General features: G+C 36.6%; 1 protein-coding gene across 13 annotated transcripts in view; it reads left to right on the top strand.

Moving 5' to 3' along the window:
• Positions 1 to 15,909, top strand: part of SOCS5 (suppressor of cytokine signaling 5) — a 59,717-nt gene extending 43,808 nt beyond the window's left edge. For 7 of the 13 annotated variants that reach the window (XM_082358197.1, XM_082358204.1, XM_082358203.1 and 4 more), the window contains one exon: positions 12,819 to 15,909. In XM_082358197.1, the coding sequence (XP_082214323.1) occupies positions 12,831 to 14,441 (1,611 nt within the window). In that variant the 5' untranslated portion in view covers positions 12,819 to 12,830 and the 3' untranslated portion in view covers positions 14,442 to 15,909. Of the gene's footprint in view, positions 1 to 3,752; positions 3,826 to 12,213; positions 12,298 to 12,818 lie in introns of all 13 variants that reach the window. The other 6 variants (XM_082358201.1, XM_082358195.1, XM_082358207.1 and 3 more) reach the window with 2 other exon arrangements.
• The last annotated feature ends 1,592 nt before the right edge of the window (positions 15,910 to 17,501 follow it).

The raw sequence follows: 17,501 nt of genomic DNA, 5'->3' as shown, positions 1-17,501 counted from the left end.
TAGGCTATCTAGCGTATTTCTCCCCCTGCAGTTTGAATCTCCTCATCCTTCTGGAACATACAGAAGTTAGGGCTTTGGCTAAAGGCATTATTTTAAAGAAATGTCCCATCAGCCTGTTTCCTTACCCTTTAAGGTCATGTTCTTTGTTGCAACCATTTTAATTTCAGTTTCCATATGTTTGTTTTTAGCATATAGATCTTGTATCCTGTAACCCTGCTGGGTTTTCTTTTTTTTTTTTTTTTTTTTAAATTTTTTTTAAGATTCCTTAGGGTTTTCTATGTGGACAATCATGTCATCTGAAAATGGGTAGTTTTATTTCTTACTTTCCTATCAGTTTTGCATTTATTTATTTATTTTTCTTGCCTTCCTGTGCTGGCTCTCGCTTCTCTTTTGACCCTAACCTCTTGCTCTGGCCACAAGTGATTAGAAATCATAGTTGTTAGACAGATTGACTTTTGCCTGGAACAGAAGTCAGGGTTGCCTGGGTTGGTGCTTTTCTTATGCAGAGATTTTTAATTACTGATTCAAAATCATTTAGAGTTATGGGTTTTGCTTTTTCATTTGTTTTTGAGTCAGTTTTGAAATTTTATGTTTTTCTAAAAATCTAGCCATCCCTTTTTAAAAAGCTTTTTAATTTATTGGCTTAAAGTTCTTCATGATGGTTTCTTTTAAATGTTTGCTCCTTTTTAATGTCTTACAGTGTGTATCCCTGTAGTTTGTGACCCCAGGCTATTATGCTTTCTAAGGTTTTTTAGTCTCTTGCTCTGGTCTGTGTACTGGCTCAAAAAAGCACTTCTCTTCTCTCTAAAGCCCCTGCCCCCACGGCCCTTTTCTCATTTGCAGTTTCCAAACTGCTAAGCACTTCTGCATGTAGTATCAGTAAATGTTAAAAGGAATATATATTTTTATCATCTTTTCAGATTACCTGTTTTTCAACTTTTGATAGGTGAGGATTTATTTCATTTCTGTTAACAAGCTAAAGGTTTTTTGATTGTCCTATTTATTTTTTTTTTAAGGGCAGTTGACTTTTTAAAAAATGTTTATTTATTTGGCTACGTCGGGTCTTAGTTGTGGCACGCGGGATCTCCGTTGCGGCGTGTGGGCCTTACTCTAGCTGTGGTGCGGGCTTTAGAGCACGCAGGCTTAGTTGCCCCACGGCATGTGGGAGCTTCCCGGACCAGGGCTCGAACCTGCGTCCCCTGCACTGCAAGGCGGATTCTTAACCACTGCGCCACCAGGGAAGTCCCTCATTGTCCTATTTTTAAAAAATAAAATACATAACATAAAACTGGGGTATATTGCTTGGAATTTCTGGTCTATAATTTTGGTCAGAGTGCTTCTCTTGGAATTAGTTTTCTTAAATGGTTAAAAGGTATCCTGTTTGTCTTTACCTCTCCCAGTACTCCTCCCAAATATCTTTCTAAAGCATAGACTAATTTCAAGATGTTTAAAATTTCTTTTTACTTAGGCCAGTTTGAGGATCTAGATAAAAAAACAAAGGAAGTTGTCCCGATTATGGTTTTTTTTTTTTCTTTCTTTCTTGGTTCGTTACAAGCTGTCAAATTATTTGAAGACCCTGGTTTCTTCAGGCCTATAATTTGGCATAGAAGAGAGTAGTATCCTTTAGTTTGTAAAGGAATGATAACTATATTCTAAGTAGTTTTAGGTAAACAATAGAAGGAAAGTGTTACTATTTTAAAAAAATCATTTTAGTCCTTAGAGTCTTTGTATTTCTTGTGATACTAAACTACTGGAGTTACAAAATGGTTATCCTTCCTAGAGAAGGAAATGGTCCAGATTACAGTTGCTCACTTACCATTGGTAATTGAGTATACTTTGTAAATTATTAGCAGGATCACAGTGAGCTCATTGTTAAGCAGTCCCAAATCAGAGATTCTTTTCTGGGTTAAGGCTAACCAGTGTGGTAGCTTGATCCACTAGGTTTCTCAACTGAGAGTTGTTTTGCTTTGTTGGTCTTCATTTCTTTCTAGTTCACCTTTTGGCCGTAAGGGAGATTTGTGTGCGTGTGGGTTGGGGGGTAGGGGTGGGGTTGATGCCCTTTGCTCTAGGGAACGTTACAGGCATTGCTGAGACAGCACTAATCGCATTCCATTATGATGCTTAGTAGAAACAGTTTTGCTTTTTGCTGCTATCACCAACATGTAGCTTCTGCTGCCCTGTGGATTGGTTGTATAACAGAAGCTACCATTTTTGAGCCCCTGTTATAGACTCAGCTGTACGTACCTTTATGTCGTGTTATCCTCTTAAAAACCCTTGTAAGAGAGGGGTAGTTGTTCCTGTTTTTAGATGGAAAGGCTGAGGCTTAGATTTCACACAGCTAGTGAGTGCTTGAATTTGCTTTTAGGGCTCTCTGAAGCGAAAGCACATGTTCTTTGTGTTCCACCACAGTCTGCCAGTAATGCTGGCCAGATAAGAAATATTTCAATGAATAGTATGTTTGTTAGTATATTACATAAGATACTTTCTCCATAGAAAAGGAAGCCTAACTTAGGATTTTATGCCTCCCTAGTGTGCAGTATCTATATGGTAAAATTTAAATTGTGGTGGTGTTAAAGACTAAAAAGGAATTTTGAACAAAAAAATGAATAAGGATTATGTTCCTGGGCCTTGCCCAGTACTACACAGATTGGCTATGTTTAGTTCAGGTTGTAGATGAGCTATAGCTTCAACTGCTAAGGAACACTGAAATCCCTGTAATGTTTCCTAGGGAATAGTATAGAGGTTTAAATGATTAATAATAGAACTTGTAGGGGCTTCCCTGGTGGTGCAGTGGTTGAGAATCTGCCTGCCAATGCAGGGGACACGGGTTCGAGCCCTGGTCTGGGAAGATCCCACATGCCGCAGAGCACCTAGGCCCGTGAGCCACAAGTACTGAGCCTGCGCGTTTGGAGCCTGTGCTCCGCAACGAGAGAGGCCGCGACAGTGAGAGGCCCGCGCACCGCGATGAAGAGTGGCCCCCACTCGCCGCAACTAGAGAAAGCCCACGCACAGAAATGAAGACCCAACACAGCCAAAAGTAAATAAATAAATAAAGTGTAAAAAAAAATTAAAAAAAAAAATAGAACTTGCAATCCCGCACGTGTTGTACATAGGAAAATACTGACATTTGTGGCATGTCGTAGAAGGAATGAAAGGGAGAATTATTTTTAAAAAGAAAGAGAAGCTAAAGCTTTATGCTAGATAGTACTGGTAAAACATTTTAAAAACTCTCGTCTTTTGAGTGTCTCCTGGGAGCCAAAGGCTTTATAGATATGGTTTCTAATCCTCACATCCAACCCATGAGGTAGATATTGTTATCCTCATTTTACCAAGAGGGACATTGAGGTTCAGAAATCTGAAGAACTACATCAAAGTTCACAGCATTCTTAAGTGGTGAAGTTGGAATTCAGCCTCCTCCCTACCACACCCCCTCAACTGACTGTCTCTTGCCTATGCCCTTTTCATTATGTTGCCCTAAGCAAAGTTCAGGCAGAATCACTACAGGCTTTAAGAATCTGGGATTTTGATGGTTCCGAGCACCCTCCTGTATGACACTGGAAATTAGAATTCTGTGAGTAAAATTGAAGAAGCAGAGATGCAAATTTTAGATACTTTTTTTTTTTTTTAATCAGAAAAAGAAATAGCTCTTAAATTGTCTTTTTTTGGGGGGGCGGTATTAATGCAGAGTCTATATTAACACTGTTACTCTTAATTTGATTTTATGTCCTTTTTCTTTTTTCTTCTTTTTTAAGATGTACTACTGTATTTCCCTTAATATAAAGAAAGAAATATAACAACTTCTTAAACTTCATCCCTTGAAATTAGGCATGTGGTTTCAAACGTATTCTTTTTCTTTTTATATGATTTTAATGTTTTTATTTATTTTATTTTTTAACATCTTTATTGGAGCAAACGTATTCTTAATTGACCATATAGTTGAAAGCAGTATTCTAGAAAAGAAGCGAAATTTAGTCATACAGATCCATTAGTTATAATAATATCAGAACATTTTTGAGTGGTATACAAGCCTACAGAGTTATGACTTTCATAGTAGATAGGCATAGAATATAGACACCAAAACATTCACAATAGGCCTGTGAATATACCTTTTGCTCTGGGTTCTTTTGGTCCGAGTAATGTTTCACACGTTGCAATTAAAATGGAGCAAGCCAGTAGTTTTCTTTTGAGTGTGCACGTGCTGGGTTTGTCAGATTGTAATATCAGTTCCATCCTTTAATGGAACATTTTGATTGATAAACCACCAAATTGCCATACAGAAAAAAATCCCTCAAATATTAATATGCTATTTTCTAAATAGTCTAATTTTCAGTTTTGAATTCTTGTTTTACCTAAGAGTTATGAGAGCCTTTTATTTTCCTAGTGGGTTTTTCTTTGTTTAATATTTGGTTATTAATTCCCATTATGGTCAAAATGTGGCTGTATAATTTTAAAAATTTTATTGTGCAATGTATCATGTACAGGAAAGAATGTGTAAAATTGTAAGTGAAGTCTAAAGAATATTTAATAAGTAAAAACCATATAGCCATTACCCAGCCAAACAAATAGGAAATTAACAGTGTTTTAGAAGCCTTCTGAGTGCCTCTAATTCTATATCCCTCCCCACAAAGGTAGCCATTTACCTGCTTTTTATATTCTTACTAGATATGTATACATAACTCAACAACATATTTTGGACTTTGCCTGTTTAAAAGATAAATTGATTCATAGTGTATATATCTTAATTTCGTATCTTTCTCTAAGCATTATATCTTTGAGATTCATATGTATAGATGCAAGTAACAGTAGTTTATCACCCCTGCTGTATAGTAATACATTATTTGAATATACACTCAGACTGATGAGGTTTCACTAGGATGTCTCAATGACAGTCTCAACTGCCGTGTTTCCTAAATTGAATTTATTAACTCTCTTCAACCCCTCACTTGCCAAAACTGCTCTATCTATTGTGTTTTCTGTCTCTGAAATAGCATCTCTTTCCACCCATTTGCCCAAGCTGGAAACTCGTTTTTGACACCTCTTCCTCATTCCCCATTTCAAGGCAATCTTTAATCCTGCAGGTTTATCTTCTAAACATTTCAAATCTATCTCTATCTCCACTATCACCACCCTAGTCGAGTTCTTACCTGGACCTCTGTAGTAGTCTTTGTGCGGTATCAACATCCTTTTTCATTCTCTTACCGTGGATTATAGGCCTGCCTACCTCTTCCACTTCACCTTGGCACTCTTTCCTTCACTTGCTAGTCTATGTTAACTTCAGCCATTGTTCATGCCATGCTTATTCCTGCTTCAGGACCTTTGCAAACGCTGCTTCCTCTGCCTGTGGAACACTGTCCCTAATTCATTCTTACTCATCCTTTAGGACAAAATTTTGAAATACCACCTCCTCAGAGAGAAGTCTTCCTTGCTCACCATCCCTTAATCTAGATCATGACTCCCTGTTATCATTAGGCCTTTGTACTCATCCCACCTGGCACTACTATAAAATTAATTAAATGATTATTAAGGAAGACCTCTCCTTTGATTCAGTCAGTGACAGTAGTCTACAGAGTCTAATAAAGCAAGAAATCATAAAAAGGGATGCATGCCTTAAAATTGTTACTCTAAGAACATGACTGCATGTTCATTTGTCAGTCTTTTTATTAAGGGACAAAGGCCTTTTCTTTGGGAGTAGGTCCATTAGCTGCCAGTTCCATATTGTTTATCTTTCAGAAACCATACCCATAATATATCATCTCAGATTTCCAGTTTGGGTTTTTTAAGTAGAACAAGAATTTAGACTCTTCTGATACGTTTTGAGTTTAGAATCCTTATGGGTTTTTGCAATATTTTTTCCAATTTTTAAAACTATTTTCTTGCCTGTACCTAATTCAGCAACGTAAGTATCTCACTTTTACTGAGTATTTCAAAGTCATTCAACTCAGTCTTCCCCACTCCCCCGCATTCTGTTAAGTTAATTAACAAATCACCTAATTACAATAATAAGTATAAATGGCATGAACAGGTCTGGAAGCGAACTCAGTAAAAGTATAACGTAGCTGATGGGAAGAAGTCTCTACGTGTACTAGGTCGGTGGACTCTACGGTTTTTGAGTGCACATGTACATGGTCTAGTGTATTGATATATTATCTATAGTGCAATACTGTAACTCTGAGGTTGAATTATGTGGCCATTTATTATCCACAAAACAGCAATTTTATATGGTTGAATATAATATTAAATAACAGTATAAAAGATAAACAGGCATCCAGTTGGATAATATAGATCATGTCACAGTAAAGTATGTAAATAATTTTAAAATAATTTTCTAAAGAACTCCAGTGGTTCTCAGATTCTTTTAAGGGACTATAGCTATGATAGCCATGCATCCCTGGATTTCTGGGTCAGTCTTTAATATTTAACATTGTATTATTTTTTCTAAAAATTCTTGAAATGTCACCAAAATATCAATCAAAAATGGAATCTCCTAAACTGCCTCTTGTACCTGACTTTAGCACAGAAATACTTTAATCAGCCATGTGTCCCAATTTTTGTACTGTAACTGAAGAGCTTTCTATTGGAAAGGTATTACCATGACTTAAGTAGTCTAGGTAGACTAAACAGTAGAGGAGGGATTTTAGTTGGGTCACATTCTTCCTCTCTACTCACTGTAGCATGCCATGTAGTCTTAAAACTTGTTGAATTTAATTTATTTCTAATAAAGTGTGGATCAAGTCCCATTGAAATGAACTCCTGGGAACTATTTCAATTATTTTGTTTTGTGGAAATTTTGTAATAGATACTACTTGGTATTAAGAGGTCCATTGACTATGGTCTTTACTTTTTTAATATATGTAAATTTTTGTAGTAATGGAATTTGACCTCTGATATTTCATAATTCTGATTTATAGCTTATCCTGTTAAGTATCATTTTTCAGCAAAAGCTATTTTACTTACTACATTATTATAAAACCAATTTTAAATTATGATTGATTGTCCTTCAAGGAAGGAATGACTTTTTAGAAATTTGCTTTGGATAGTTTTAAGAATAACAACTCTCCAGGTATAGAAATGTGAAAGATTGTAATAGATGATGAACTTTCAATCTAGAATCAATACAATTGAAATTTAACACTTTTTTATAGCCCTGTGTAACTTTATATAAAACCATAAAGTAATAGAGTTTTAATTTGGTTCTCAAAGGGTTTCATCCAAACACATTTCCAAAAATTTAACAAGAAAACAAATAAAAGAACCTCAGAACTGACATTGTAAATATTAAGATAGTTGAAATGCCTTCCTGATTCTTACATGGACTCTTCTATGAATCACTATCAGTGATTTTGTTCCCAGTATTACAGCCGCCCACATAGCATTCCCCATCTTAGGAAAAATCTACTTTCTGTCCCCAAAGGGGTGTGGGAGCATAATAGTCTTTCTTTAAATTAGGGTATTTTGTCACGATGCAATCTAGCAGCAGTCTCCACATTATGAATAGAGAAACCACTAAATTTCATGCTCTGTCTGTGAAACTGAACCAAGGGCTTAGTGTTAGAAACTGCCTACTGTCACCTAGCAAGTACAGATGTTTTCTGCATGTCCCACTTGTTTATACAGCTTACAAAGAACTGTATATGGAATAAGTGGTTTTAAGTTTGGTCGCTTTCTAAAATGGACAGTCATTTTTTTAGGTATAATTTGCTTGTCAAAGAAATATCTTTAGATAGCTACAAAATTTATCTTATAAACATGGAGAAGAGAGATTTCTGTACTTTTTGAATATTGCTCTTTTAGTTTCTGCAGTGGTGTGGTTTATAATCTTAACATACACTAGACCAAGGTCAACAAACTTTTTCTGTAAAGAGCCAGATAGAAAATACTTTAGGCTTTGTAGGCTACATGTGGTCTCTGTCGAATGTTCTTTGTGGGTTTTTTGTTTTTGTTTTTTTAATCCCTTTTAAAAATGTAAAAACCATTCTTAGCTGAGTCTATACAGAAATAGGCCACAGGCCAGATTTGCTTCTCGGTCTGTAGCCTGCTGACCCCTTCTCTAGAACAGCACTGTCCAATAGAAATATAATTTGAACCATATATGTAATTTAAAATTTTCTAGTGGCCACATTTAAAAAGCAAAAAGCAGATGAAATTAATTTTAATACTATATTTTACCAGTTGTATGCAAACTATTTTTATTTCAATATGTGGCACTAGCCACATTTCAAGGACTCAGTAACCACATATATCAGACAGCACAGCTCTAGAGCAGAGCTATTCAAAGTATGGACCATGAACGGGTGCCGGCCTACAGTTTGTTACCAGTTTATGACAGGTTAAGTATAGAAATTAAAAGCAAGAATTTAAAATATTTTATAGCAATTTAACAGTTATTTTGTATCTTCAAACTAATAAGAAACTTGGCACTTGTACTTCATATATCTTTTTTTACATTTCATTTTTTAAGCAATTTATTATTATATCTTACAAAAGAATCAGTCTGTGAAGTTAAAAAGAAACTGGCTCTTCACTACAGATAATTTAAGAGGCACTGTTCTAGACAGTTCCTCCTAAGATTCTGCAGGCCTCTTGTATACATGGCAAAAATAAAAAAAGAAACGGTGATAAGATTGTGGTAGGTAGTTTATTTAGTACTATTCACATGCCACCAACCACTACAGAGCAGTGTCCTTTTACTTGTCTCTTTCAGAGCTACCATTGGAGCCTCTGACCAGGCTACCCTAGGCCAGTGGTTTTCTTACTCTGCTCTAGAATCACTCAGAGAGCTTATAAAAAATAGCAGTGTCCAGGCCCAACTCCAGGCCAGTTGAATCAGAATTCCTTGGGAGGGGGCCTGTGTACAGTTTAAAAAGCTGTATATTTTTCCAGTTACATCCAGGTGATTATGTTTTACAGCCAGCATTATTGTATGGATTCCCTCATCCCAGAAAAATTTGCTCTTTCTCCGTTTGGAAGAAATCATTAATCTGGGTGGGGGATTTTCTATGTGGGACCATTCACTTTCTTTAACAGTGAAAGGGGGACTTTCCGGTTAAATATGTCAGATTGAACTTTGGCATTTTATCTTTACGCCCTCCTAGAACCCCACTGAAATGAAAGGAATAAAAAAAATAGAAGGCATAAATCACAAGTAGAAAGCAAATGAGAGGAGACAGAAGTAGGCCTGATTGGTCAACAAGTTTTTGATAGAAGCAGGTTTGTAGAAATTAGCAGAACTGAGAAAGTTGATCTAAAAACCTGATGTTAAAAAGAAGCAACCCAGTTTATGCTGCTGGCTCAGAAATTCAAGGAACCAGTTACCTCAGAAGGTAAGGGTGGAGTATGGAGCTGAAAACAGGAACGGTGGGAAGTCTGTGTATCAGTCTCCCATGTGTCCTCCTTCACCCCGAGCAGCCTGGAAACGATTGTTCCTTTACCTTGGATAAAACAAGAGGTTAGAGCTGGCAGAAATTTAAGAAGTTATTCGTAACTGAAGTTGGGATATCTTGTGAAAATAAGGACAACTTTTGAAAAACAGGGACTAAGCGAAAGTCTGAATATTGAGGTTAAGACCTCACCATTCCCTTTTCCCTGTTCTCAGAACGTGGCAGTCAGGTGTCTATGCCCCAGACAGGAGATTGGAGCATTTCTCTCTGGGATGAGCAGCCCGGAGACAAGGTTTACAGATGCTAACTTCTGAGGATTTCCCTAATAAAAACCAACTCATTGTCTCATCACCTTGTAATAAAGCCAGTTGACAAGCACCGCCCACCCACCCCCACCTCCCCAAGTGGACAGAGCTTCTGATCAGCATGTCAGTGGTGATGCATCATCAGACACTTGTAGAAAGCCTCTGAAGTAAAAAAACAGAGACCTAAAGATTTAAGGAGAAAAAAATAAGGTACTGAGAAGAAACAGATAAAAATATTTAAAATGTTAAAAGAAAAAAGAAAACATTTTAAAACTTTGTATCCTTAGAGAAATGAGATATTATATCCAAGAAGCTAGAATAGGATGCTATTAAAAAGAACATTGAGGACTTCCCTGGTGGCGCAGCGGTTAAGAATCTGCCTGCCAATGCAGGGGACACGGGTTCGAGCCCTGATCCGGGAAGATCCCACACGCCGCGGAGCAGCTAAGCCCGTGCACCACAACTACTGAGCCTGCGCTCTAGAGCCCGTGAGCCGCAACTGCTGAGCCTGCGCACCACAACTACTGAAGCCCGCGCGCCTAGAGCCTGCGCTCCGGAACTAGAGAAGCCACCACAATGAGAAGGCTGTGCACCGCAACGAAGAGTAGCCCCCGCTCACTGCAACTAGAGAAAGCCTGCACGCAGCAACAAAGACCCAACACAGCCAAAAGTAAATAAATAAATAAATCTATTTTTTAAAAAAAGAACATTCAGAGAAGAAGAAAATGGTCTTGGAAATTAAAACTCTGATAGGAAGAATTGTAACTGCAAGAGAACTGTTAGAAAGTGATGCCAAAGAAATCTAGCAATAGAAAATGAAAAGAAATGCAATTTTGAAGATATATGATAATCAGAAGATGAATCTAAGTGGTCGAGTGTCTAATGAAAAGGACTTTCGGGAGGGAGGGAGAGAGGGAGGGAAGATGGGGGAATAAAAAGACACTGAAAGGGCATGGCACAACGAGTGTAGAAAAGGCCCCACACTAAGGAGAAAAAGAAGAGGTACAATTTTTCATGAAGTAAAAACAGGTCACATACAGAAGACTGGGAATTGGTGTGATATTAGACTTTTCAACAGCCATGTTGAAGCCACTAGAACAGTGGAATAATGCCCTCAAAATTTGAGGGGTAAATTATTTCCATCACCCAATAGAATGTTATCAACCAATAGCAATATGAACATGTTATCTAGAAACAATGAGGAAAATAGCAGCAAGAAACAGCTAACAGAATTCAAAGTAATTTTCCTTGATTCACTGGGAGTGGGAATCAAGAATGGAGAGGATGTTGCAGGCAATGCTCTTTTTTGTTATAAGCCTCGCAGTAGTATTTGACCTTTGGAACTATAAATGTATGAATTAGGTAAAAATAAAAAGCAACTTAAAGAAATGAGAAGGAAGCCAGGCTAGAAGGGACTAGGGTATCGGAAGAGTAGATCTACAAATTTTGGAGTCAACAGGAATGTAGCAGGAATTAGTCCTAAAAATAACAGGGCTATGAGTGAAATCTTAACATAAAAAACAGTAAGTGATAACAACAGGCATGTTAAGTTCAAATGGTGTAAGCCTCAAAAAAAGGCTTACAAAAAAATTTTTTTGCAAGGAGGAAGAGACAATGTTCTGACAGAGTTTAATAAGATTTAACAGTTCCATCTAATAGATTTTATTAGAATATATACCACCTACCACGCAAGCTTCTATGTACTTAACAGTAAGCTTTTAATAAAGAAGAATCTGAAAGTACAATTTATGATTTTGTAGACATAAATTCTCTATGTTGGCATTGTCACTAGTCCAAGAGCACTGTTAGTCCAAGAGCCCTTTCTGTAAGAAACTAAAGGGAAGATATGTAATTCATCTTAAGGAAGTTTATTCTTTATTTCTCTTGATCATACTCAGCTTCTTGAAAAATGCAAGTATTTCTGATAAAAAGGATTAGTCAGTTATGGAAGGATCAGCTCTAATGACTCTCACCACTATAAGAAACAACTCAGATAGTTTTCCGATACTGATTCTAAACTGTGCAGAATAGTACATAATGACATAGTAAACATGAACAAAAAATCCAGCGGAAAAAGTGCCATACTTACTAAATGGCAAAATAGAAAAAGAACACTTTTTAAAAACTTTTTGCTGTCATGTTGTGACAAAACTAGTTGAATTTTAAGTTTAGGCTTTTCCATTTCATCTAATGTTGACTTTTAGGTTACTGCATGAGACAGTGTGCCTATAAATATTGTAGTCTTAAAATAACTCACTTGTAAAGTGCCATAAACTGCTTTAGATTTTTTTTAAAGGAGCAAGAATAAAGATGCCAAATTGCATATTTTTTGTTTTTGTTTTTTAATTACTAAAGTATCATAACTTTTTTTCTATCACTGTTATTTTCAAGCTCTTCCAGGATTAAGAATTGGGAAGCTTAAAGACATCTTCCATTTAAACCTAAATTTTATATTCTCTTTCTTTTCTCCTATTTTCCGTTATACTCAAACTGCTTCTTCAAAATCATGGATAAAATTTGTTATGTCATAGGGCGAGGAGGGAAGATATGGAATTTTTACAAGTGATTGACCTGTAAGGTTTAGACTGCCAGATGAGTAGAGCGGCAGTTAGTTGGTAAGTGAAATTGGTAAGATTACTACTTAAAGGTTTTTTAACTAATTTTAATGTATTACACAAATGTGGCCCTGATTATCACTTTTGAGAAGTTGAATGCAGATACCTTTCAACAATACAGAACATACTTTCCCTTTGTAATACTTGAGGCAGTACCTAAATTATTCAAAGAAAGGAGACAGAAATCAATGTCATAATGAAATTAGGTCGATGCATAGGAAAAAAACAACCAGAGTTTAAGGGTTTGTTTCCTTTCCCCTGAGTTCTGAGTATTCTATCTGAAAGGAAGTGGAAAGTGAGGACTAGCTTGAATAATGGTGCCGCAGAAGGGTCTGATGGCCTTACAGCTGCCAAACACTGTAAGAGCCTCATCACCTTAGCAGGGCAATGTAAGGTGAATTTCTGACCAGAACCCCTGAAATTTCCAATGAGAAGAAGGAGGGTGGGTACTTACTGCCTTTTCTGTTTTCACACACTACTTTGATTAACTTATTTTCTCCTTTTCCTGTTTTTGTCTTTAGGTCTTATAATCAATGGATAAAGTGGGGAAAATGTGGAATAACTTCAAATACAGGTGTCAGAATCTCTTCAGTCATGAGGGAGGAAGCCGTAGTGAAAATGTGGATATGAACTCCAACAGATGTTTGTCTGTCAGAGACAAAAACATCTGTATAGGAGACTCAGCTCCTCAGCAACAAAGCAGTCCCTTAAGAGAAAATGTTGCCTTACAACTGGGGTTAAGCCCTTCAAAGAATTCTTCGAGGAGAAACCAAAACTGTGCCACTGAAATTCCTCAGATTGTTGAAATAAGCATTGAAAAGGATAATGACTCATGTGTCACTCCAGGAACAAGACTTGCAAGAAGAGATTCCTACTCTCGACATGCTCCTTGGGGTGGGAAGAAGAAACATTCCTGTTCTACAAAGACACAGAGTTCACTGGATACTGATAAAAAGTTTGGTAGAACTCGAAGTGGACTTCAAAGGAGAGAGAGGCGATACGGTGTAAGCTCTGTGCACGACATGGACAGCGTTTCCAGCAGAGCTGTAGGAAGTCGCTCTCTGAGACAGAGGTTGCAGGATACTGTGGGCTTGTGTTTTCCCATGAGAACTTACAACAAGCAGTCAAAGCCCCTCTTTTCTAATAAAAGAAAAATACACCTTTCTGAATTAATGCTTGAGAAATGCCCTTTTCCTGCTGGCTCGGATTTGGCCCAAAAATGGCATTTGATTAAACAGCATACAGCCCCTGTGAGCCCACATTCAACATTTTTTGATACATTTGATCCATCCTTGGTTTCTACAGAAGATGAAGAAGATAGGCTTCGAGAGAGAAGGCGGCTTAGTATTGAAGAAGGGGTTGACCCCCCTCCCAACGCACAAATACATACGTTTGAAGCCACTGCACAGGTTAACCCGTTATATAAACTGGGACCAAAGTTAGCTCCTGGAATGACTGAAATAAATGGGGACAATTCTGCAATTCCACAAGCTAACTGTGACTCTGAAGAGGACACAACCACGCTATGTTTGCAGTCACGGAGGCAGAAGCAACGTCAGGTATCTGGAGACAGCCATGCCCACGTTAGCAGACAGGGAGCTTGGAAAGTCCATACACAGATTGATTACATACACTGCCTCGTGCCGGATTTGCTTCAGATCACAGGTAATCCCTGTTACTGGGGAGTGATGGACCGTTACGAAGCAGAAGCCCTTCTGGAAGGGAAACCTGAAGGTACATTTTTGCTCAGGGACTCTGCGCAGGAGGACTACCTCTTCTCTGTGAGCTTCCGTCGCTACAACAGATCCCTGCATGCCCGAATTGAACAGTGGAATCACAACTTTAGTTTTGATGCTCACGACCCGTGTGTGTTTCACTCCTCCACTGTAACAGGACTTTTGGAACATTACAAAGACCCCAGTTCTTGCATGTTTTTTGAACCATTGCTCACGATATCACTAAATAGGACTTTCCCTTTTAGCCTGCAGTACATCTGCCGTGCAGTCATCTGCAGATGCACTACGTACGATGGAATTGATGGGCTCCCTTTACCGTCAATGTTACAGGATTTTTTAAAAGAGTATCATTATAAACAAAAAGTTAGAGTTCGCTGGCTAGAACGAGAACCAGTCAAGGCAAAGTAAACCCTCCTGTCCCCAAAGGGCATTAACTAGATCTGCTTTTATGTGCGTCGGGCAGTACACCTCTAGCAAGCACACATATCAGTGTTAGGTTTTTTTCAGTACAGTATGTAAGCTTAGTGTTAGTCAGGTGCAATCTGCTGTTACTTACTCAGATAAACGTGGTGCCTATTGAGACAACAGAGGATACAGCTACAGGTGTTCAGTAAGGCTACAAAAACATTCTGCCGATTTAGCTGACAGTTTGGTGTTTAATGGCTGTAGTAACTGAGTGAAGCAACTCGGGGGCATTTGCTATGAAGAATTCTATTTCTTACTGAAGAACAAATTATTAATATTGGATGAGTATTTCAACAGTGTGACTAATGTTTGAAATTATTATTTTTTCTAAGAATTTTTCTATAACCTTCCAAAAGTAGTGATGTTTGTAGTTACTATAAATTAAGCTTTGGAAGTCCAAAAAATAAAGACTGCCTTCCTTTTAGAAAAAAAATGCAATTTTCTGGCCACAAGGGCATAGTGCAGTTCACTTAAGTGTTGATATAGTTTATAGTCAGTCTCCTTTTCTCTTCTGCAAAAGGTACTGCTAAGTAAACCAGGTTTTCTAAGTAGTAGTTCTTAAAATTTCAGACTTATGAAAAGTTGGTAGTAGAATTTTATTTAAGGCCTTAGGTATTCATTTTTTAATGAGTGCTTTAACATAACACATTGGGAATAGCTGCTGCAAAGTAGGCCTGCGTGTGATTTTTTTAAGTTGACATGTGCAGTCAAATCGCTGATTCATTAAAGTTGGATCTTTTTCTATGCCCGTGATGAGTTTGTGAACCGTGAAGAAAATGAGACTAAAAGATACCCAAACAAGTCAGATACTACTACAGTGGTTGCTGATTGTTGAGATTATTGTTAAACTGTAATTCATAATTTGGATGGCAGTATTTATCTCTTTGTTGTAAAGTCTCATAGCTGAATTGCTTAAGTACAAGTTATAGAATTTCAGTGCACTTAATTTTTAATGGAAAATCTTAAACCGAAATTGCTGATTTAAAAGGTACTGTACAACCATTGTATCTGTAAATAACTTTACTTAGCACCTTTTTGTCACTTAGAATAGTATGCAATACTACTTGAGTGAGCTATTTTGGAAGTAATACCAAGTTCTAGTGTTTGCTTCTTAGTATTGGACTGAATTTACAGTTCCGTCCTGGACATTTTTGCACTAAAGTAGTCGAATCCATTCTTCTGTCTTTTTGTTAACGTGCTCTGTACCACTGGTGAGTGCTCCTTAGTTTCCTTACCTGCTGCTACAGAAAGTTGTTTTACATCCCAATGGCTATCGCCAAGGCCACAAAAAAGAAAAGCTATATTTGTATGCAACACTAACCCTTTGACTGCTAATGTATGTTTCCGCTTGCTGTGCCTTGTTACGGCTGCTTTTTTGTGCTAATAAAGTACGTTTGGTGTTCTCCTTGTATATCTGCTGTTTTATACATTTGCAACAATTTCTCTTGTAAATGGAATGGTTTGGGGTTTTTAAATAAGCATTACCTGACAACCTACTATAGTTAATGCAGAATTACTGAACAGTCTAATATTGACTTATTCTGACTAAGCTAACTCTAAATTTAATTCTGTACATCTTTCCAATCATAATCACATATACTGTGGAACGGTATCTATAGTTACTGCAAATTACTGTATAGTTTAGATTATAACAGAAAATGAACAGAGAAATACTGACTAAACCTACTGATTTCTCTGCTTATAAGTGAAAGATTGAAACTATCACTGACATGTTACAATAAATGAATATCTATAGCCTCCCACTGCATCAGAAACAAGTTACATGAAGTCTTGTAAACTAATAATACATCAGCGCCATTTATTGGTTTGGGGACCATTTTAATTAATAATAAATGCCCAAAATGTAGAACTTTAACCAAAGACTTGTCCATTTTAAAGCAAAATGGGGATTGAAGGGACTTTTCCTGTTGTTTCTAATAGAAGTCCCTGAAGAACATATACCAAAGTGTTTGAGAACTTCATCCAAACCTACTTTAAAGCATTATGTGCAATTAAGTTGTTATGACATAATTACATTGCATAATTGTTGGGTCCGTTTTCTTGAGCTTATAATGTACCTGGAAAATAAACCTCTTGGGGAAAAAAAAAAGTTCATACTGATTATTGGAGAAAGACTATATATGCAAGCAAGATCTTATTTTAAAGAGGTAACTTGAAACTCCAAGAAAGCACTTGATGTTTTATATGCTTGTAGCAAATTGATGTTTTAATTGTAGTTTTATAGAAAGTATTAATGCTTTTATGTATTTCAGAAATTTCATATGTTAAATGGAAATTGTTTTAAATGTGTAAATATTTGAGTTTATGTAAGCATGTATGTACTGTGCTAAAAGTCACTTATGTTTCGGTTCGTGTGTAATATTAATATGCAACTTTTGGTTTAAAATTTTTTCTTAAACAATTAGTGGCTTACATTTTAAAAAAGAAAAAGCACCAGCATGAAACTGCACCTAAGTCTATATTCACTGTGTCTTTTTCTGAATCCCGTTGTAGCCTGTCAACTAAATTTGTGTTTTCATGGTCTTTTTGAAGTGCATTTTGATAAGAACTAGGAAATTCTTTAGAAGTTTAGACACTTCATAGTGAAGTAATTATAATTTAACCCAAGGAAAGATTGCTCTGATTCATGTCCATTCTCATTCTTACGTTCACTTATTCATTCATTCACACTCCCTATATACATATGGATATATATATACACATATATATATTTATGCTGTTATTAATTTCAACATTAATATTGCCATCTGATTCAAAATCATGTAAAGGCCTTATTCTATATATATACTATCCTTGTACCATTCAAATTTGATTATCTGCACCTGAAGTTTAGTCTTACAACTATAATCTTGTTTGTAATACAGTTACCTTACAAAGAGCAAGCATTCATTAGTATTTTTTTTACTGGCTAAACACAGTAAAAAAATTTTTGAAGAAACAGCTTGGTTTAAATATAGTTATTAAGAGTCATAATTAAATTTA

Source organism: Balaenoptera borealis (assembly GCF_965194805.1).
Source record: "Balaenoptera borealis genome assembly, chromosome: 15".
Taxonomy (NCBI): Eukaryota; Metazoa; Chordata; class Mammalia; order Artiodactyla; family Balaenopteridae; genus Balaenoptera; species Balaenoptera borealis.
This window is presented reverse-complemented; position numbering and strand designations above follow the sequence as displayed.